Source organism: Lissotriton helveticus, chromosome 2_1, assembly GCF_964261635.1.
Source record: "Lissotriton helveticus chromosome 2_1, aLisHel1.1, whole genome shotgun sequence".
Classification (NCBI taxonomy): domain Eukaryota; kingdom Metazoa; phylum Chordata; class Amphibia; order Caudata; family Salamandridae; genus Lissotriton; species Lissotriton helveticus.
The window spans coordinates 1,563,633,289-1,563,657,255 of record NC_136059.1 but is presented as its reverse complement, the minus strand read 5'-3'; the positions used below and the strand labels follow the sequence as shown (position 1 = coordinate 1,563,657,255).

General features: G+C 43.2%; 1 protein-coding gene across 1 annotated transcript; it reads right to left on the bottom strand.

The window, feature by feature from the left end:
- Nucleotides 1–7,010: 7,010 nt before the first annotated feature.
- Nucleotides 7,011–22,557, bottom strand: LOC144820286 (nicotinamide N-methyltransferase-like). Its single transcript, XM_078677872.1, has 4 exons — nucleotides 22,374–22,557; nucleotides 21,775–22,071; nucleotides 16,245–16,452; nucleotides 7,011–7,449 (listed from the first exon to the last, which is right to left on the bottom strand). The coding sequence occupies exons 1-4, from the start codon at nucleotides 22,555–22,557 to the stop codon at nucleotides 7,011–7,013; spliced, it is 1,128 nt and encodes a 375-aa protein (XP_078533998.1).
- Nucleotides 22,558–23,967: the final 1,410 nt, after the last annotated feature.

Below are 23,967 nucleotides of genomic sequence, written 5' to 3'. Positions count from 1 at the left end.
AAAATATTTTAATTAATTTGTAATTGGTATTACTATTTATGTTATTTATATTTATATATGAAGTATTTACTTTCCCTACTATTGCACTCCCTGGAGTTGGAATAGTAATTTTTACCCCTACGCTATCCAACACTTTCCCTACTGTTGCACTCACTGGAGTTGGAATAGTAATTTTAACCCCTACACTATCCAACGCTTTCCCTACTGTTGGACTCACTGGAGTGGGAATAGTAATGTTTATCCCTACGCTATCCAACGCTTTCTCTACTGTTGCACTCTTCGTAGTAGGAATAGTAGTTTTTTACCCCTACGCTATCCAACGCTTTCCCTACTGTTGCACTCACTGGAGTGAGAATAGTAAGTTTTACCCCTACACTATCCAACGCTTTCCCTACTGTTGCACTCTCTGGAGTGGGAATATTATTTTTCACCCCTACGCTATCCAACGCTTTCCCTACTGTTGCACTCACTAGAGTGGGAATAGTAATTTTTACCCATACACTATCCAACACTTTCCCTACTGTTGCACTCTCTGGAGTGGGAATAGTAATTTTTACCCCTACGCTATCCAATGCTTTCCCTACTGCTGCACTCTCTGGAGTGGTAATAGTAATTTTTACCCTCCCACTATCCAACGCTTGCTCTACTGTTGCACTCTCCGGAGTTGGAATAGTAATTTTTACCCCTACGCTATCCAATGTTTTCCCTACTGTTCCACTTTCTGGAGTTGGAATAGTATTTTTTACCCCTACGGTATCCAACGGTTTCTCTACTGTTGCACTCTCTGGAGTTGGAATAGTAATTTTTACCCCTACGCTATCCAACACTTTTCCTACTGTTGCACACTCTGGAGTTGGAATTGTAATTTTTACCCCTACGCTATCCAACGCTTTCCCTACTGTTGTACTCACTGGAGTGGGAATAGTAATTTTTATCCCTACGCTATCCAACGCTTTCCCTACTGTTGCACTCTCTGGAGTGGGAATAGTAATTTTTACCCCTACGCTATCCAATGTTTTCCCTACTGTTGCACTCTCTGGAGTTGGAATAGTAATTTTTACCTCTACGCTATCCAATGCTTTCCCTACTGTTGCACTCACTGGAGTCGTTACAGTAAATTTAAACCTCTCGCTATCCTACGGTAAAAATATTGTATATGTTTTGTTAATAATATATATATATATATATATATATATATATATGTATTAAAAATAAAGTTATTTTTTTTTAAGTTACATTAATTATTTCTCAATTTTACGTTTATTTAAGTATTTTAAATAAGTTCAAAATTAATTTTATTTATTATTATATTACTTTTAAATTACTTTTAAGACATTTAAAAAAATCGATATTTTGACAGTCCATGGCCTAGATGTAGGTAAATGTGAATGACCACTTCATAAATAATGAATTTTACCGATTCGGTATTCATGAATCGGTAATTCAAATGTAGGTAGAAAATCGGTAACAAATACCGAATTGGTATGATTCGGTATTTACCGATTCTGTAATTACAGAATCAGTATTTGCCATTGATTCCTATGGGCCTTGAAGGCCATAGGATTCAATGGCAGTTACCGATTCGGTAATTACCGAATAGGTAAAAATACCGAATTTACAAGGGGGACAGGGTATCACTTTGACACCCTGTTGCACCCCTGTAACTGGCTTGTGCTCCATGTGGCACACATACATGCCCTTAGGGCATGTCTGTGTGCCACATGGCACAGGTGTACATGCACAGATGTGCATGTACACAAGAATTCGTTATTTACCATGCAATTGTATTACATGGTAAATAACGAATTCTAAAGGCCCTGTAGCACTGTTAGAAGTGCTACCTACATAGGAAAATACAGATTCGGTAATTTTACCGATCGGTAATTTTACCGATTTGGTAAAATTACAGATTCGGTAAAATTACCCAATCTGCATGTTTACAGTGCCCCTACATACAAATATCAAAATACCGGTCGGAAACGGCCAAAAATCGGTATTTCGGCCGATTCCGACCGGTATTTTGACACCTACATCTGGCCCTATATTTTTTACACTCGATATTTTGGAGTCGATATTTTTGTACTTACCTGTTTGAAGATAGGAAATCGATATTCTTTTTTTTTTGTGTCCTCATTAGCCACATAGTCGATCCAGGGGCGCTCCAACCACGAGATCCGGTCGCCCCTGTATCACCAAGAGACCGAAAAATGATCTCCTAAGACACAAGGAGGCAGACACGATGTCTCAGGCAATAAAGAACCCTGCACGAACTATCTCCATTCGGGCCATTTATTGGCAGGTAGTCCGACAGCAATATGGCATGGGGTGCCACCCATTGGGCAAGGAGATTTCGGCCTAATCATCGGACCCGGAAAAAAAAATAATAATAATATAAATAAAATAAAAACAAAAAAAAACCCGGGTTGGCTAATTATTCCGTCTCCACTCAATCAAGAAGTTCCAGAATCTCACAGAACGAGGACTACACATTCTAGCTAAATCTACCTTTGATGTTACATATAATGAAGACAGCCACTCTGCGTGTGTCGGGGAGTTCGTACTGACCCAGTTTTTACAGATTTCTCTTCTTGCTAGTAGAATAGCATAGAATAGAAATTCCCTTTCTCATCCCTTAATATTGTCGTTCAGGCCAAAGATGATTAAAGACCATGAAAGTGGGATAGAGATTCTGAGAATTGATTCAAGTGATTTCTTGACTTCTTGCCAATAGGTAGCGATGTTCGGACACTCCCAAAACATATGTAGATCTGAGGCTGCTGGGAGAGAGCATTTACTACAGCGTTTCCCGGGTTGGAATTTCGAGAGTTTCTTGGGGGAGTAATACGCCCGATGTAATGTAAAGAACTGATTGCGCCTCAGCCATGCTGGCTTTATGATTTTGTAGAGGAGAGTAAAAGATTCTACCCATATGCCCTCTACCTGGAGTTCTCCCTCTCCTCCCCACAGTTTTATCGGAAGGTTGGGCTCGCCCTCTCCATCCTCTATGATGTTCCAATAGTAGAGTGCAACTTCCTTGCCTCCCGCGGGTTTCTCCACTAAGTTGTTTTCTAGGGGGCTGTGTTCATCCATTATCTTTTTTCCCCTAGTTTGAGTTCGTATCCAGCTGGCCAGTTGTATATATACAAGCCAGGAGAGTGGTGTTGTTACCCTGATCTCGAATATTTCCCATTTCATAAGGGATCCTTTTGCCACTAACTCCCCCCACTTTGTTATACCAGCGTCCAGTAAGACCGTTTTAACTGTCTCAAAGTATTGTGGTGAGAACCCAGGCAGTTCCCAAATCGGGGCATACCTAGAGAAATACCCAATCCCAGCCTTGGATTTAATTTGTGTCCATTCTTTTATGGGGCCCAGTAGTGACTTTAGCCTAACTTTTTAAAAGAATTTCTGATGGCCGAACTTGAATAGGAAGCCATTCAGTGGAAGGTCCGAACCCAATAGCATTGCCTTAAACATAGTGCCATTTGCATTGTCCAAAGGAATCTTAAGTAACATCCTGAATGAGTCAGATGAAACACCCAAGCGTAGCATTCCAGGTCTGGCAAGGCGAGCCCCCCCTTTTCTCTTCTCCTTCTTAGTTTCTTCCACGCCAGTCTGCTTGACTTGTAGCCCCAAATGAATGAATTAATATTTTGTTGGCATTTTGTAAGTTGTTTGGTTTCAAAAATTAATGGGATGGTATTGAAAATGAATGAGTATTTGGGGAGAATGCTCATTTTAACCAAACTGGTTCTCCCATAGATGGTAAGCGGGAGAAAGGACCAGGATTTCATCAAGGTATTAGATTCCCGGGAGATCCGGTCTAAGTTGTTTTGAGCCAGAAGATTTAAGTCTTTGGTGATTGTTATTCCCAAGTATCTCATTGAGGGTTTTACCGGAAGTTGAAGATTTGTGATATTCCAGACCATTATTTCTGTCTTACCGGCGTTTATTTCATATCCAGAGAGTTTCCCCAATTCCTTCGCCTTTTTTATAATCGTTGGAAATGCCAGAGCCGGGTCCGTTGTGTAGATGATGATATCGTCGGCATATAGTCCAACTTTCTTCTCCCATCCAGAGAAAGAGAAGTGCGGGATGTTAATATCTTCTCTTATGGACTGAGCGAATGGCTCTACGTACAAATTGAAAAGAAGGGGGGAGAGAGGGCACCCCTGCCTTGTCCCTCTGCTAATTTTAAAGGGATTAGTTTGCGAGCCATTGACTAACAGACAAGCTCTAGGGTTTTTATATATTAGGCCTATCGCTCTGCAAAATTTAGGACCAAGTTGAAATTTATCCATTGTTGTATTCAGATAGGACCAATTGACCCTATCAAAAGCTTTTGTAGCGTCGAGTGTCATGGTTGCAAGGGGTAGAGAGAAAGTTGAGGCAATGTCAATGGCTCCCACCAAGTCATATGTTAGATCAGCCAATTGTCGGCCTCTAATAAACCCCTTTTGATCGTGGTCGATGATTGATCCAATCTCGCTACCCAAACGTGCGGCCAAAATTGACGCAAAGATTTTATAGTCATTATTGAGAAGCGAGATTGGACGATATGATCCACACTCTGCTGGGTCTTTACCTGCTTTTAATATTAGGGCTATATTTGCATCTCCCCAGGAGCTAGGTGGTGTCTCGCCTCTGATTAATATATTATTAAATAGGGTCGTTAGAACCGGGGTGAGAGTAGAGTTAAGTACCCGGTACAATTCTCCCGGAAGACCATCCGGTCCCGCCGCCTTCCCCTGTTTTAGCTGTTTGATGACATTTCCAACTTCCGTTTCTGTTATTTCTTTATCGAGATTTTCCCTTTGGGACCTGTTTAGCTTCGGAAGAGTTACCTTATCCAGCCATTCAGAACTTTCCTCAGGGTTAGTATTGGTGTCTTCTGTGTAGATGTTTCGAAAAAAGTCACTGAAGGCTTCCCCGGTGTCAAAATCAGTCTTCCTATTCACCGTTTCTCTTGTCACTCTTACTTCTTTAATGTGATTCCTGGTTTGATCGGCTTTTATTTTCCAGGCTAGCAATTTCCCAGCGGATTCGCGGTATTCAAAGTGCGAGAGTTTACTGGCCTGCCATCTTTTATTAAGTCTCTCTTGCAGTAGCGTATCTAATTTAGCTTTTAATTCTCTTTTCTCCTCTTGGTTAGCTGAGGGAGCTTGATCTACCGACTCCAAGCGAGTCAAATCTTGCTCTATTGTTAGCATTTCCTCTCTGTATCTCTTTTTCCTGTAAGAAGCCCTGTTAGTGATGCTGCCCCTTATATAGGCTTTCCAGGCCTCCCATACATTTACCAGAGAGGCAGAGCCTATATTCCACTCTAGAAAGGAGACGGTTTCAGATATGAGGTGTTCTCTTTCCTCTTCCTCTAATAAAATAGTTTGGTCAAAGGACCATGATGCATGAGTAGGTTCCTGCTCTAGAGTTAGCGCGAAGAGGATAGCTGAGTGGTCTGATAAATGCTGAGGTAAGTACTTTAAATTTTTAATATGGTCTTTTAAAGAGAGGCTAAACAAGGCATAATCAATTCGTGATTTGTGCTTATACTTATAATTATGGAAGGAGACTCCCATGGTTTTCCCGGCTCTTTGCCTCCAAAGATCATTTAGCCCCAGGTTTGACATGCAGCTCCGGAGCGTCTCCCTCATGTTGTTTCGCACTACAGCTCTGGAGCTGGGAGATTTATCCAATTTTGGATCTAACACTAGATTAAAATCTCCCATCCATATTATGGGGTCCGAGCTGGTAATCAGATGGCTCTGCAATATGTTTAGATAAGAGGAGTCATCCTGATTAGGGCCGTAATAACTAACAAGAGTAAAACATCTTGAGTCTAGTTTAACATTAGCTATCAGCCATCTCCCGCTCGCATCCGTTTTCCAGTCCATGATCTGAGCCCTTGCTCCCTTTTTGAAAATTATGGCAGTCCCACGAATATTGGCGTTGTGGTCTGTGCTTATAAATTTATCCACCCATTTCAATTTTTTAATTACGTCTGTAATCTCCTGTTTGTTTAGGTGTGTCTCCTGGATCGCCATGATCTGCGCGGGTGAGTCTCTAAGGTACTGCATGATTTTATGTCTTCTCGCCCTTACTCGCAGACCATTGACGTTCCAGGATATAAATCTAATATCTATCATTTAATTTTACTATCCAACTGCTCTACTGCTGTCCTGCTGGTTGTCAGCCTGTCATCTCCTGTTTTAACCAAACATTTATTGCGTCGCACCCTTGGATCAGTGTTTTTTAAGAGTTTAAAATTTAGCATTTGAGGACTTTTATTTTTTTGTGCTTTTCCCCCCCTCCCACCCCTGGAAACCCCCCTCCGACTTAATCTGGCTAGATGTCTTGCCAGTTTATCGTCCCCCTACGTGCTCCTGTCTGATGCCCTCGTTATCTCATTTATCGGTCCATATACTCAATGTTATGTAGGTGATGAGAATTTAATTCTGCTTTATGTTAAATATGTTATTGTTGTTAATCTCCCTTGGATAAAAAGAAAAAAAAAGTGCAGAGTGATGAGGGATAGGTTGTGAAAAGAATTGGACTTAATCGGGTCTTCTAATCAAAGATGACTTAAGAGAGAAGAGAGAGGGAGATCCAATAATGGGATTTTATTTTTATTTATTTTTTCCATTTTTCCTTCATTTTTCTTTGACAGTTCGCTTTCTTTTTTTTCCCCCTTCCTTCCCACTTCCCACAATTTTTTTTTTCCCACAGTTAATGCGCACACACTCATTAGAACACTCCATTATCGCACTTTCTATACTAGTGCCCACGTATGTTTTAGTCTGATTAAGTTTTAGAATACATGAAGTCAAAAGTACACACATATATGTAGCCTTATCATTATAAAAGGATAGAGCAAAACTTTCCACTCTACTAACAATTTAACACCAACGAGACAATAAATAAAAGAAAAAAGAAGACTGAGATTGTTGCAAATGTGTCTGCTGTTTATGTAACAGGGATCCTAGTCCTCTGTCCTTCTCTGTCGTTTCCTTGAATTAGATATCTCTGTCTTTTCGGGCTAATAAAAATAGAAGGGTATTATAGTTGCAGCGTTCATCTTCAAATTCATAACTATCTAATGGAAAAAGCTTGTGTTCCTCAATTAAAAAGCCAGAATCGGTTACAATTTCTCTAATCAATTGATCATTCAAATGCAGTACTGGCATCCATGTGCCACCGCACAAGTATTTTGTTAATTCTAAACTCTCTATTAATATTAGATACCCCCCTACTTTCAATAGTGAGAAGAAATTTTTTACAATCTGCCGGAAGCTCTCCACATCTTTGCTTGCACATGACAAACACTCGAAACTGATCACACAGTCAGCCTGTGGCACGACAGCTGGATAGAATGGGTTGCTTTTAGTGATGTCGCATTTCAATACGTATTTGACTACACTTTTTAGTTTCCTTCGTTTCTCATCAAGCTTGCCACTGCAAAAGAAATGAAAAAGGACTTGTCAAAAAACAAAGAAGAAAAAAACATGGTTAGTACTTTCCCATTACTTTGTAAATATTAATTTTAATTGAAAAACACAACTTGAATTGAGGATTAGACAAGACTACCGTTTAGCAGGAAATGTAATTATGTTATTGTGAACTCAAAGAAAGCATTGCTAATGATTTAAAAAATTACATTCAGTTAAAATCACAAAGAACATCTTTGGTAAAATCACTTATGGTGAGAAGAAATTTTTTACAATCTGCCGGAAGCTCTCCACATCTTTGCTTGCACATGACAAACACTCGAAACTGATCACACAGTCAGCCTGTGGCACGACAGCTGGATAGAATGGGTTGCTTTTAGTGATGTCGCATTTCAATACGTATTTGACTACACTTTTTAGTTTCCTTCGTTTCTCATCAAGCTTGCCACTGCAAAAGAAATGAAAAAGGACTTGTCAAAAAACAAAGAAGAAAAAAACATGGTTAGTACTTTCCCATTACTTTGTAAATATTAATTTTAATTGAAAAACACAACTTGAATTGAGGATTAGACAAGACTACCGTTTAGCAGGAAATGTAATTATGTTATTGTGAACTCAAAGAAAGCATTGCTAATGATTTAAAAAATTACATTCAGTTAAAATCACAAAGAACATCTTTGGTAAAATCACTTATGGTATCACATATGTGAACAGAATTGCTTCACTGCCCTAAAAACCCTGACACCTCACACAATGACCTTTCTAGTTTCCAGGACTGATAGACATCCATCTCCCCTGTCCAGTGTCATCACTGTGGCTCTCATAGACCGAAAGAGACTGTGTGTGTGTGTCCATGTGGCATGAATACTATATGAGAAAGAAAGAAAGAAAGAAAGAAAGAAAGAAAGAAAGAAAGAAAGAAAGAAAGAAAGAAAGACACAGAGAGAAGGTAAGAGATACTCAAGAGATTTAGAAAATTGGGAATGCACACACCCTATTGACTATGGATGTGCTCTAAACAAGCATGCTTGGTGTATTTCAGTCATACACACATCCTGACAATGATTTCTGTGGATCGTATTTCAAGTGTCAGAGAGGTGCACTCAATTAAGTATATGTCGAAACACAGTTCACAGGTTTTGGGTGTTACTGTGAGATGTTCTAGGTGTGTCACAGATGTGTACATAGTTCATGATCATGAGCAAACACGAGCGTATGCTGTAGGACAGGTATTGTGTGCACCAGGCCCATGCAAACAACATGTTCTACTGTCAAACCAGAGGGACATGTTTGATAGGTTATTATACACATTGCTTACTTATAGATTAGGCACTCTGGACAGATTTCTTACATTTTCACGCAAGGCAGAGCAGCAAACAAAGTTGCTTTGCTACATTGCACAAGGGGAAGAAATCCGCCCAGAGGTAACTTTATTCAAAAAGGCTGCTGCTTCTGTCATCCTCTGCACTGTCACTCTTTTAGGCTGTGTTGGCGCAATACACCACCCTTGCACCAAGGTTCAGAGTCGTGTGCATCATATGTAGAATAGGAGTTGTACAAGAAGCTTAGGCTTCCGGGACAAACTCCTATGCCTATATAAATTCTGAAACATTCCATACATTGTATGGTGCTATATAGCGCAGCACATATGCAGTGTGTGGAATGTTTGGAGAAATTAAAGTTCTTCTCTTTAATCAAGTAGAAATTAGTTTTTCTCGCCAAGCGTGGTTGGCTATCTTGGTAGATTGTGCTTTGTGTCACACTCTATGGGTGCGTCAGTGAATTCACCCAAGTTACAACCAAGTAATACCTCCGTAACGCAAATTGGAGCAAAGCAACTCAAACTAGTACTTGCACAATGAAAAAGGCCACTTTTCCAATGCAAATATCTTTCGCGCTGGAAAGTGAACTCCCTTTAAAAAATGTTTGTCCCTTTCAGTCACTAGAGCCGGCACTAGGTCTTTATAAGTCCATTCCTGTGTGTATTGTACACACAAACTTAACATGGCCTGTACTCAAACACTTTAGCCCATGTTTGGTGTAACTATGTGGACAGACAGTGCAGGGTAGGAGGCCATGAACTGTGCTTTTCAGATACATGGACTAACACGTGTTGACAGATAAAGAATGACAATTATTTTTGGTGTATCTTGGCAATAGGAAATATGGCATCTGGAATTCATGCACTGTGTAATGGAGGAGGGAGGACTCTGGTGGCATCTAAGCAAAAGCTCTCCAAAGCATTCTTGTAAATGCAGTTCACAATATTTTCTGTAACCATCTATTAAGAAAGTTCTCATCCTCTGTTTGAGCAATCAGTGTTATATTACTGTGAATTCCTGGACACATGTTTCTGAGTGATTGACCTTTTTCAAGAAGAAGGAGCAGGTTGCACCAGGGATTGCTTGAAATGGGTCAGTACTCACTCCAAAGAGCACAAGTGCATCCTGGTTTTGCCAATCTTATCACTCTGGAGTGGTCCTAACCTCAATCTCTACCAGTGTTAGCGGATGTTGACAATGCCAACATGTGTGCTGTCAAGATACGCACTGGTATCCGGTATGATTGGGTCAAGATCTTTAATGTGCATTGGTCTGAAGTACAGTCTGATGCATTGGAATGGAGCGGGAGCTGATGCCTTTATGAAGCATGTGTTGTTGCATCCTGTTCTAACATGTGCACATCCTTTCAGTGCGAAAGGAGTGGTTGGCGCATGCAATGCTTGTAGTTCAATGATAACAGAGCAAACATACTTTTCTGGGGATAAATCCAAATCATTGAATAGTAACATGGCAGTTGCAATCTAACTACAATGCACTAGGGACACCTCCGGACTATAAAGTTCATTTGTGAATTAATCATGCTTTAAATTATAAACAATGTTTCTTCCTCATAACTGTTCTTGCAATAGTCACAATTTATTTTGCAGAAATGAAGAAAAGTTGCATACAAATGTATTAGAAAATGCATGGAACGAAAGCTTAAATCCAAATACTACTTGAGGCAATCTTTTGACAAGTTTCTGCTCAGCATCCAAGCTTATTTGTTGAAATGAGGTCCACACTTTGCACAGATAATATTGTTTGTCCAGCAGCTTAACAGTACATACTAAAAGTCCTTAATAATGTCCTTGTTTTCTTAGAGTGAGTTAACCTTACGGGTGTTGTTGAACTGTTCAGTGCTCAGTATACCTCATTGGGCGATCCTCAGGACCCATCAATTAAAACCGTAGTCATACAAAAATTTGCCATAAACTGAACTTATAGACTTAGAAAATTGGCACCCAAAAGAGTGGAAAATATCCATATAGTAAAATTCAACAGTATCCCTGACATTATGCAAACATATCGGGTTTTACACAAACAGCCAGATGGAAGGCATCTGTGTCTGTTTAAATTCAAACCATGCTGTAGAAGACCAGGGATAAACCTAGGTCAGGGGTTCAACTGAATGGAACTGCCATAGGTGCAAGGATTCAGCCAACTCTAAGGGGCCAGCCAAGAGGTGCATAAAAAGAATCAATGGTAAAAGCCGGAACCGTGACTTAACTTATGTAGGGTGCCTCTGGGGGCAGGTAAGGGTGTTCAACTAATCAACCAGGTGAAGATCGTACTAAATGGATCTGCCATATCGGCCACTGGACAGGCTATATAGACCTTCTAGGGGCATAAACTCTAGATGTCCCAATAAAATACAATTAAATATAATACATTAGAAAGACTTGTAAAATGACTAAAACAGATGCACAGTGGCTCTAGGGGGTATCAGAGCATCACAGTTGCACTAAAATAAAGAATTTGTCATGGGGCAGGAATGCTCAAGCTGAAGGATAATCATAAACTGGCCCTTGGATAGAAAACTGCCCATATGGACTTTGCAAAAGTTTGGCCTTATGGGAGCCATAAGAAATTATATGAGAAAGGAGGCCAGTACCTTAAGTGAAACAAATGTAAGACTTTGTGTGAGTGTAAGGTCATCATGGTTCTAGTACCATGATAACCTTACACCCACACAAAGGCTCAATTGAAATAGGCCCAATAATGAAAAAAAGTAACATTTTGAGAACAAGACATTATACAGATGTCCAATCATAGAACTGCCAATGTGCCAAATGTCCAATCATAGAACGGACAATGTGCCAAACTATTATAGTGCTTGTGCAAAATTTCAAATATATTTGCAATAGCAAAGCTCAGTCTCCATATAATATATTGACCATGTTGAGGTAATTACTGACACAGGCATGAAAGTATAATTGAAACCCAATCAAATTAAATATTTTATCTAAGGTGTTCAAACTGTGGCTCACAGTGTGAGCCTGGGCTTAAGGAACTGGAGTTGTCTTTTCATGTTGCCACCTTATTGATCGTTTTCAATTTTAGCAGTGTGGCACATGTCTTTGAAGTGACTTACCAGGAAGGCAGTCATCATACTGCAGTTTATGCGGGACTTACTTTGTCATATACATTTTTTTATTTATTTGGCTGTCAATCTATATAAGTGGTCGTCAGAAGCTGGCATATATTATGCTTTTACTGCCGCAGCTGGAAAATAGTTTTAGTGTTTACTCCCATTAATAGTGATTTCTTTTGTATTAGAAGTAAGCAGTCTCTCAGAGCAATGTGTCCTACTACATCTGGAAGATTCTTAACTGCTCTTAGAGTTGGTTTTTCTGTGCTACATCTGCTCTGAACTGTGATTTTCTTTGGTTTCCTTAAAGGAGAACAAGGATTTATCTATTACTTTTGGATCCAGTAAGTTCCAATGCTTCTTTTTCGTGCTGCGAATCTAGTTTCCAACTGGAATAAGCATAATGACACATGCCAATGGCAATATTTGTAACTGTTCTTTAGCAGTTTAATAGTTTCTCTGGGAGCAGAAACATGCATGTTTGAAGGCCTCTCTAACTAGAGTTTTAGGGTAAGTTGTATGCCTTGTCAAAATAATCTTCATGTCCAGCACAGTCCCCCATATATAAGGTTCTCTTTCACTGTATGTGGATGAAGGCCTTGAAAATGTAAAAGGGTTTTGTGGTCTGTAGACTTGGTATATAGGCTCATAACCATTTTATCATCCTCAATGCGAATTTTCAAGACCAGAAAATTGATTTGTTGTTTCCATCTCTCCATGGTGAAACATATGGTATGTGATCTATTGTCGAATCATTCTGAAAACATCTGTAGTCCTTGCCTTTAAGTGTTAAAAAGAAAGAGTTGATAATGTGGATAAATTCTGGATAGAAGGTCGGACTGAGGCTTCCTTATCAAGTATACAAATATGCATTATTAATGCCAGATTCTAATGTAAAAATATTGATACATCTGTTAACAGTATTCTTTGTGACATAAAAAGAATTGGTGATGCATTTCATCAACATAGTTCAAATGTTCATGTATATATTACTGTCAAATATTGTTACATTGTAGAATCACACCTGACTATAAACAATACAAATCAAATTAGCACAGCACTTCAACATATTAAAAGTAATATATCAATGTACCCGTGTTGGCTATGCACATGCTGTAGAATGTAGTATTGGGTTTATTTGCTCAGTCTTTCACTGACCCTTGGTGTACACCATGCCTAGACCTTTTTTTTTCCCTATTCGCATTTCCTATCACTACCAAGAAGGTGGTGTCAGGAGATATATGAGTGTGAAACTTTAGTGTGCTAGTGTGAGGCTAGCCAACATGATTCCACATGAGGCTGTCGAAGACCCCCACTTTAAGTGGCCACGTATAGATTAGTCACATTAAGAACAGGTTTCCTGCCATGCAATAAGTATGATTTCCAAAGTTGTGCTAGTGTTTTTGAAGGGTAGCCAGGATTCGAAGCAGGAGCATTGCAAATACACAATTCAGGTGGGCATAATATTTATCTATATTGTTTGTACTTTTCCCCAAGGAGACAAATTAGTTTGCGAACCACTGAGTGATATCCATCTGTATTCTGTCAAGTATGGGACCAAAGTTGTCTTGCATTATGTTCTGAAGCCCCCTGTTTATGTGGATTCCTAAGTATTAGAGGTTGTATTGTGAGAGAAACAGCTGAATATGGAGTCTCCAAGAGAGTCTTGAGTTATACATGGGGTGAGAGGAAGAAACCTCACACTTATCTAAATTCACGCAATAACCAGAGAATGTAGAGTGGTCTGATATTCAAGCTGTCAATGCCAGGATTAACCTGCGTGGGTTTGAGAACATGACTAATATATAATCGGCACAGTAGAGAGCCTTTTACTCTTTTCCTATAGTTTGTGCTCCCCTAATATGAGGTTCTCTCATCACTGCTGCTAGTGGTTCCAATGAAAGTATGAAAAGGAGGGGACCCAGGGAGCAGCCTGTCTGGTTCCTTGACTAATAGAAATAGTCTGAGACAAAAAAAACATGGCATACTACTGGTATTTAAATATAGCAATTTGAGTTGGGTGAGGAAACCCTCCTTCTCAACACTCAAAACACGCTGTGCCATTACACTATGTAGTATTCAGTGGGGTAGCCATCCAGGCATTTTACAGCTATTTCATTGGCTGTAATTTCCATCTTAAGAATTTGGGCTGCATCTGGAAGGAGAGTATGCAGATAAACATGTGAGATAAGCCAGTCTTCCTTCTCTCAAGAGTAAGTATGCTCTGTATAATGACTGATAGAACTTGTGAAATTTCTCTAGTATGCTGATCGAGTGCATCATAAGGACACCGTGGCTACTGAGCATGACTGGGATTGGAGTTGTGCCGCTCTTTCCCTGAGTTGGTGGCCTAAGAATTATCCTGTCTCCCCCCATTGTGATGTTTGCAGATGTAAAATAATGTTTTTTCCACCTCTGATGTCAGCATGGCGTTATGGTCATATTTTGCTTTCAGAAGTTACTGAAGTGTCTGAGGTGTGGTGTGCTGTGTTGCTTGTGTGTGTTTGTGAGGTGTTGCTGTTGTCCTTCATGGAGGATTTGCTTTTAGTCAGTGTTTTTCCTCTGCTGGATTGAGTCCCTAGTCAGGCTGACCCTGACACTTGTCTTCCCAACTGTCCACAATATTTGTGTTGAAGAGACAGTGACTTCATTGGCTGTCAGCTATGAGGCTAAGTGGGACTGGAGATGATTCTTATAATAGTTTGTAATAAAATACATTGAGTCTCCAAGTCCCAGTGGGTGGATCAATACACGTTGTGATAATGTTGTTGTCAGATATACTGCAGCGTAGAATGTCACTGTGAATAACTTTGGGTAGAAGAGTAAGAAATACCAAGTAAAAGTCAATACATGTATGAGTGCCATGGACACAGAAAGAGAAGCTGTACTCTCTCTCCACAGAATGTTATAGTCACCATATGTCTTTAAAGGAAAAATCCTGTATCAGGTCTCATAAAAGGTGCCAGTCCTTGGGGTGGGTTATTGTTTAATGTTGAGCTTTGTCCAAATAGGGACCGGGCACTAGGTTCCAATCACTCACACTAAGAACTTATTATGGGGCAGAGAAAAGAGCAATCTGGTTATCTCCTTAAAGAACTGGGCTTTGTTTCCCGTTGGGGCATGTACAGATCCTACAGTCAGGGTTTGATGATGTACCTGGAGTTTTATGAAAATGAAATGAACGTCAGGGTCCAACCAGGACTGTGTTAACCGGATAAAGAGACTCTTGCAGATAACAATTGCTACTTTGCTTTTTTTTACTAAATCCTGTGTTTTTTGTCAAGGATAGCACAGGAGGGAGGTTTACAGGAAAAAATATATTGTCCCCACCCAGTCTCTTTGTAATTTTTGGGTTTTTACAGATCTAAGGTGGGTTTTTTGAAAGAGGACTTTGTCTGAAGAGAGAGATTTAAGCTATGTGAGTGTTTGCCCCCTTTTATTGTGAGTAATACAATCGTATTCAGGGATACTACCACTAGGCCATTGGCAGGAGGTATGCTTATCATACAGGTAAGATGTTAGCTAAGAAGGGATTCCCTGTAATACAATGGATAGGGAGTAATGTCTAAACTGCAGTGACTTCCATGTGCTTCTGTTACTATAGGTATTAAAACGTAATACTGGGGTAGGTGGTTTTCGTACTCAGAAAGGGTCCTCAGATAAGAAGGCCAAATGAGAAGGAAGGCTGGTACTTCAAGTATATCTTAAGTCGGGTGTGCAACTGTAGGTCCTGGGGAATGAATGGGACAGGGCCCCCTTCCAGAGCAATGTCCAATGAAAGGTGCACGATCCACTGCAGGGGCAGAAGTAGGGCCAGGGGTGGGGGAAGGACAGGGAATGGTGAAACATATGAACTAATTTCCATAATTACGTGAATTACTCCTGTGTCATTTAAGTTTTACCCAGGACTCTACAGGATTTAATAGTTTCAAAAACTCAGATTGTTTTCTTTCCTCTCTGCTCCTTTTCTATCTTCAACTGTAATCAAGTCCACTCTAAGCTATAGTTGCTGATCCCTGTTTGTCCATGTAACACTGAACTCTGATCCATATTCCCAATATTTTTTAGTCTGCGGGAGGGAGCTACCCCTTCTATTTGCCTATTGAATTACCAAGTCATGCTCCTTCCTTGAAACTACTGAATTACCCATTCCAACTTATTTCCTTTTCTTACATTCACTTCTGCTCATTTCATGTTCTATTCATTGAAATATACTTGTTCAGCAGTCATATAAAATGCCTTCAAACTGTGTTCTACCATTTGAAAGGCACTTGTTATGACTGTACTGTAAAGTGAGAACATACTGGCGCTTGAGTGATAGATACAAGTACTAAATGAATACATAAACAAATAAAGAAATGAAAACATAAATCAGTATTATTTAACTTGTACCTGTTGCCTTCTAGTTCACAGACAAACTTGAAGCATGGAGTCCAGTCTTTAGTTCCTGGTTCATTGTTCAGGGATTTTTCAAAGTAGCGGAGATTAGATGTACGGTAGTCTGATACAATGATCTCTGTGAAGACCTCGCAAGAAGATAAATGCTGATGGATGGTTGGTCCACAGCCTATATCTAGCAGAAGATTTCCTTTCACACGTCCTTGGAGAAAGAGTGATATAATAGATCAGCATAACTTGAGTCAAGTTACTCCTGTGGGACATTGGAATAAACCATCTGCACAACTTTTGATTTATATTTTACAAATATGCTGGTTTGTACAATTTGCAAAAGAAAACTACAATAGGTGATTCAGTGATGGATCAACATTGTGCACTAAAGACTGGCATTGTGCAAAGGGAATTGATAGCACTCAAACAACTCCAGCCAATAACATGGACCTGCTGACTAACTTAAAGTTAATATACCACAATAGCAAAAGGCAACGGAAAAAACTAATACTCTAAAAAACACGTTTTTCAAGGGAGTTCCTTCATGCAATGATAGGACAAATGTGGAAATTGTAGCGTATTCAGTAGCATGAGAGAATATATTGCTGGGCCAAGGCATGATAACTTGACATTCACCGTGTGTCCTTGTGATGAAGATTAACTGAGTTTTCATCAGGCCATCCTGGAAAAAAGTCGGTCAATTTACATTTACTGTTTTAAATGCGGCAAGGTAAGTGTTAACTTTGTTGGAAAACAACAGTTGCTCACAGCTTTAACATTTTAACAATCTCAGCTTTTGCTGAACACAGGGCTAAATGTACTAGGGCCATATGTAGGTAGGTCTTTTGCGTTCGCAAACCCTGAAATTCGCAGAATTCTGGGTGTTTGCGTTCGCAAAAGTGTGTGATGAGATGTAGGTAAGTAATGTTCCATGCAAAATTGCTAATCGCAAAATTTGCGATTACCAATTTTGCGAGTAATGAATTCTGCGAATAAATTTGCGAATTCGCAAACTGCGTCTCAGTATTTGCGAAAATCGCAAATACTGTCACGCTATTTGCGAATTCGCAATTTCCTATGTAGGTAAAAGTCGCAAATAGCGAATTCTCGAAAATCGCAATTTTGCACTTCTCAATTACCACCAACTTTGGCCAGGTGGTAATCAGATGCAACCGATTTAAAGTGGCCCATAATGCAACAGTGGCTTCTCACAATGGCGGCGCTTTATGTTATAGCCAGGAGGCTGCGTATCCGAGTGGCTGAAGAGAGAAGGAGACGACAGGAGAGGATCTACAGGACACGCATCACCCTCTTCCAACGCACTGAGGACATCCATGCGCACTACAGGCTGCCTCCAGAAAGCATCCTGGAGCTGATAGAGGAGCTCACCCCCATGCTGGAGAACCCCACATACAGGGCCCACACCATTCCCACACACATACAGGTGTTGTGCTCACTGCACCTCCTTGGGTCAGGGAGTTTTCAGGGGGTAATAGCCTCAGTAGGAGGGGTGTCCCAGAGTGCACTTTCGCGCTTTTTCTATTAGTTGCTCAATGCTATGGTGCAGAGGATGCATCACCACATCAAATTCCCAGACACACAGCAGGAACTGGACCAAACCAAACAGGATTTTTACCAAATTGCCCAATTCCCCCACGTGATTGGCTGCGTAGACGGAACACATGTTGCACTGTCCCCCCCCCCCTGTTAGAAATGGGATCCCTGGTTGGCCGAGGCTTGGGCCAAGGCCAGGCAGAAATCACCACTTCTAGTTAGGGTAGGGAAGTCACCCGCCAAGACAACCCCTGCTCACCCCCTTGGTAGCTTGGCACGAGCAGTCAGGCCTATCTCGGAGGTCATGTGTAAAGCATTTGCGCACGCACCCCCAGCAACAACCTTCCGGGCCCCCCCCACAAAAGGACTCCACACGAGATATATATGAAAATAGCTTTTGTATTAAAAGGGACACATAGGAACACATACCTTACAGGGTGCCAGAGGCACGGGCAGGATTTACAAGGGACAATATACAGGACAGGGCCATGGGACCACTGCCAGGGATATGCACATGATGGAGTCGGCATTTAGAACATATAACAACTGGGAGTCTCCTCGAACTAGGACTAGAACACCTAATCACCAGGAGCTTAGCATTAGAATACATCACGCCCCGGGGTTTCATAGGACTAGCACTAGAACTCACTCTAACCAGTATCAACACACATGAAGCAAGGTTATACAGGAGGGAAGGAATGGCACGGTACATAACACCACAGACGTACCTGTAGGAAGGAAACACAGAATAACTCTCAAGGAGTACAGTTACATTTAGCTAGTACTTTCAACAGGCCAACGGGCCTTCCGGGGCTAGGACGCCCAGAGTCTCAATGTTCAGGACAGGCTGTAAGCAGCCCAGCGTACACCTACACGTAGCAGCTGCCCACGAAGTGCTGGGCAGTTGGGGACCGAGGATGGGGCCAACACATGGGAGCCTCACAGACTCGGAACAATGGGCTAGGGTGGAGCCTCTCCGGCTCATGAGGAATGCGCCAAATGGGGGAGCCTCTCTGGGCTCGAGAAGCAGGGGCCACGTGGGAGCCATCTCGGGGCTCGAGAACAACATGGTGGGCGGAGCCTTGCCGGCTCATAGGGACGGGGCCAAGGACACGTGGGAGCCTCTCCAGGCTCGGGACAAAGCTGCGGGCAGGCGGGGCCCCCCTCGGGGGACCCGGCATCACTGGGGGCCCCGGGGGCCTCTGAGCACATGTGTGCTCGCGCTGGAGGGGAGGGGCGGCCACCGGCAATGTGGCCCGATGCCCCGCCTCCCCTCCGGCATCACTCACCGGCTGGTAGACGCGCCGGTCTCTCCTCGCTCTCCGGGGCTCCCTCTCGCTCCTGGGGGCCCCGGGGGGGGGGAAGCGGCCATTCTTCTGGGAGGTCGCAGGGGCGCGGAGTAGGCTCCCGCTTCACCCTGCATGTCTCAGCTCTCCCCGTCCCTCGCTGCAGCTCCCCGGGCCGCCGGCCAATCAGAGCGCGACCCGGGGAGACGTCATCAGCCCAGCCCGGGCCGCCAGCCACTCAGAGCGCGGCCCGGGGGCGGGCCTCACGAAGGGTCCCGGGCTGCGGCGGTGAATACAGGGGAAATTGACGAGGGCCAGGATCCCTCGATTAGGGCATCAATGAAGGGGCAAGCGAGGTAGGCTCTCGCTGGGGGCTCGGGCCCCCTCACACGAACAGGCCGATGCCGGGGGGGCACTGGCGGGACGCGTAGAGCGCTCACGGCGCTAGAGGCATAAGGGCAGCGCCTCAAGGCGCTAGGGCAGCAAGGAAGCGCTCCCCAGCGCGGGAAGCAGGAATGAAGCGCCCCGCGGCGCTAGGACAGCCAGAAACGGGGAATAAAGCGCCTCCCGGTGCTAGGGTAGCAGAAATCAGCAGAGTCTTGGTAGGGTCCAGGACAGCAGTGATTCACGGGCAGGGCAGGGCTCAGGGAGGCAAGCCTTTCCCCTGAGCCCCAAGCAGCAGCATGCCCCTGGCAGGAGTCAGTCAGGACCAGCAGGCAAGAGAGAGAGAAGAGGGCACACCCTCCTTTTATACATGAGACCCCTTTGTCTCAAAAGGGGCAGGCAGGGTGAGAACCAGCTAGAACTGGTTATCAGGAATTTCTTGTTACTGGCCAGGTTAGGACACCAGACGCACCCCAGGTGGGTGGAGCCAGCACTGTGGGAGGACAGCCCAGACCCAGACAGGATACAGGCACAGCCCCTCCCTCACTTCAGCCAATCACGCGCCAGCATACTTACTGCACACCCACACCGATGTCTAGAAGTGGCACTTCTCTTCTAGCCACACCCAAGCCGCATACATCATCTTGAAGCATTCAATCACACGAATCCATACATACCAGACTCGGGCCTGTACCTCCCACGCACCCGGAACTATCGGGGACACACACATGCCCCATGCATTCCTATGGGAGGGCAGGCTTCTCTCATGTACACGCACTCAGAGCGGGAATCCCCATTCCCAGGTCACATATAACAAGCCAAACTTCAGGGGTGGACCTGCCAGAAGGGCCCGGTCCAACACCCCCATCACACAATGAGTATGTTTTTAGAAACAGAAAATCATACCATTCGTTAAACATCCATGTAGTCTGCAATGCCAAACATGTAATCACAGACATAGTAGCAAAATTTCCAAGAAGCACTCATGATTCCTTCGATTTTTAGAGACTGTGGTTTACATCGCAGACTTACAAATGCCGATTCTGGAGAGGGATACCTGCTAGGTAATTCTATGGCACACACAAACAGTAGTAAGAAATGTTTTAACTTGCAGTATCTCACTAAACATCAACATACTTTATCCCTGCAGGAGACAGTGCATATGCTGTGCGGGACTACATACTCACACCCTATCTCAATCCAACCACAGCTGCTGAGTGGAGATACAACACTGCCCACAGAGCCACAAGAGCCACCATTGAGAGGACCTGTGGAATCCTCAAAAGCCGTTTCCGGTGCCTCCATAAGAGTGGAGGTACTCTACAGTACAGCCCGGAGACGTGTTGCAAGATTGTGGTGGCATGCGCAATGCTACACAACATTGTTCCAATAAGGGCACCCCAGTGGATCTGACAGAGTCCGACACATCAGATGAGGAGGATCCAGCCCCCCAACGCAGACATGCAGGTGGAGCCAGGGCAGCTTCCGGGCGCCTGAGACGTGACGACATCTCACACAGAACTACTTCTAGGTGAGATAATAGACCACAATGACCAATGTTGATGCAAAAAAAAATATGTTTATTCCCTTAAATGCAGGATATGAAAAGTCACACAGTGTGACTGTAACTTTGTAGTTAGCACATGTTAATGTCCGCACAGTGCCATTGTACCAATGAGTTAGGTAGTCCTCATGGCATGTGTTGCCTCACAACATGCCATTGTACATGCCACCCCTTCACCTCCGGCGTGCACGCCCTGATGCACCTCCTTCAGCCTGTGCAGTTGCCTCGCTGTTGTCATCCACAGCTCTGCCCTGACGGCCACTCCTATGCCTTTCTGCAGGGATAGGTGGAGTAGGTGCGCTCCTGCTGGATTGCCCTTCTGTGTCTAGGCTCCCTGGCGTTACAATTCCCCCAGTGACAACAGCCCACAGTTGGTCTAGTGCATGGGTCACCTGCACCAGGCTCTTGGCAACGTCCTGACAGCAGTGTGCAATCTCATGTTGCATGCTTACTGTTCTTCATGCTAGCATGGATATAGCTATGGATTGCCAGCTGACAGCCCTTGCAAACTGGTCCAGGCGGGTGTGTAGCCGATGTTGTTCCCTGCGCGGGGCCTGCCTATCACTTCTAGCTTCACTCAGATTTGCCTCTGAGGCTTCTGCAATTGCTGTCACACCAAGTCTCAGCTCTGTCATGTGCCGGTTGTGTTGTACTAGCTGGCGCTGTATTGATGCGATCCCTTTACTTTGCAGGCGCTGCACACGCAACATGTTGCCCTCCGGCCCTGCGAAGACGGATTCTGTACCTGAGGAGGCATTGCTGGTGTTGGCCCGTGCCCTCTGTCTGGCACCACTGCCAGTTGTGTTTGATGTGCAGAATTGTGATCTGCCCTGACTTGTGTTTGGAGTAGCTGCAGCCTGTGTGTCCTCTTCGGCATCCGTTGAGCCGGATGGCATTGGTATCAGTGCAGGAAAAATTCTGCGCCGTTTTGTTTGCGCTGATGGTGTGTCCCGTGTGGCACCCTGGCTCTCCTGCCCTGCCTGGTCCTCTGCTGTAGCGGTCTCCCCCACTGCAGGCACAGTGTCCTGTGTTGTTGGTCCATCTGCCAAAAAATAGCACACATGAGTTGTGTGTCATTTTCTTTTTCCATTACAATAAAGTTCTTGAAACTACAAATGAGATGCCTACTTGTCTATTTAGTCTATTTTGAACATTGCTAGTGTGACTGTTCCCTATGTACCCTTTGTATGTGTTTCTGAACCAACTTTCACAGCATGGGACTACATTTCCCATAATGCCTCACTGGGTTACCCTCAAAACATGGACCGGATTCCTATTCTTGCATGGGGATGTTGGGGTATGAGTGGGATGGGTATGTTTTGGGGATATTGGCATGCATCTTACCTTCTGTGGTGTCTCTGATGTCGGAGCTGTCAAGGTCAGCCACGCCCGTCACTGCCTCAGGAATGAGGGTGCCCTCCACCAACTCCTCCAGGTGCGTCGGATCTGGTGCAGTGGAGGTTCCACCTCCAGTTTCCTTTGCCTCTGCCAATCTGGTGGCCACTCTCTTCTTCGATCTCTGCCTCATGTCGTACCACCTCTTCCTTAAGTCCTCGGTGGTACGATGGGTTACGCCTATGGTGTTTACCTTTTCTTGAATGTCAGACCATATTTTTCTTTTCCTGGCCTCAGGAACACAAAGTGAGGCTTTCCCAAACAGGAGGTCATGTTGCCTCACTACCTCCTCAGTCAATACCTCCAGCTCCCTCTCTGAGAATTTTTGTTTTCTTTTCCTGCTGTGTTCATCAGCCTGCTTGTCCCCACCCTGCTTTTCAGAAGCCTGGGATTACATTTCAGCAACTTTGCTTTCACAGACAATTCCTCACTCTCTCCTCACTGTCTCTCAGGCAGCAACTGACTCTGGAACAGGTGCAGGCAATCAGGTGCAGCATGGGAAGTCACACCTCCTGGTTGTGATGTCATCATTCTGCACCTGAATTGCTCTTTCCCGGTTTTGCCATTCTTTATTAGCGAATTTGCTAATACGAAATCGCTATTTGAGTAATCGCACAATAATTCTGCGAATTTTTGGTAATAGCTAATTATTTGCGATTTTTTACCTACATCCCGTTTTGCTATTCCAAAAGTGCGATTCGCAGAAAATCGCATTTTCTGAATCTTAAAAATGGATTTACCTACATATGCCTCCTAATATGCTGGTTAAAAAATCTGTCGCAAATTGTTCAGCGTTTGTTTTCTGACAAGCATTTTATTCTGCCAACCAACGTATGTACTTAAAGGTCAGTTTGCAAAATAAGGAATCATAGAGAATTGCACAACGACCCGCCTTAATATTCACTAAGCATGTCGCAAAATTGCAATTCCCTGTGATCAGCAGCAAAGTCAGGGTTAGTGACCTGCAAGGGACAGCTGACAGCCATGCCTGTCTTTTCATTTCAGATGACCAATTTAAAAAAACGTCGACACATGTTTCATTGGATCAACATCAAGTTGGGCCTCATTCATCAGGAAGCAGAGACAAACATTGCACACAGTAGGAGTTCGTATTTTGAATGAGGTTCCGGATTGACATTCAAAAAAATGCATAGATGTTAAAAAAACATTCACAATTGAAACAGATCAACACTAATATATTTTTTAATTAAAAGACTCATTTAGGGTGCAAATTGACTCCTATAGCACAGTGAGCACCGGATCATCTCTGGGCAAACCCATTGTACTAAGGGGATAGCACTGAGGATAAAAATATTGTGATGGCTGGGTTTTTTAACCCATTTACTGCAGCGGTGCGGGCATTCCATTGAATGGGCAGGGGCGTGTCGGCCAACGGACATGGCCAGCACTACCAAGGTAGTGCTTGTGACGGCGGATGGCCGACGGGCGCACTTAATGGGTTAAATTATCACAACCACTGGCAATTACCATGAGCCATAATCTGGTCCATTGTTTTTATCCCAACCATGCCCACTCTGGCAGG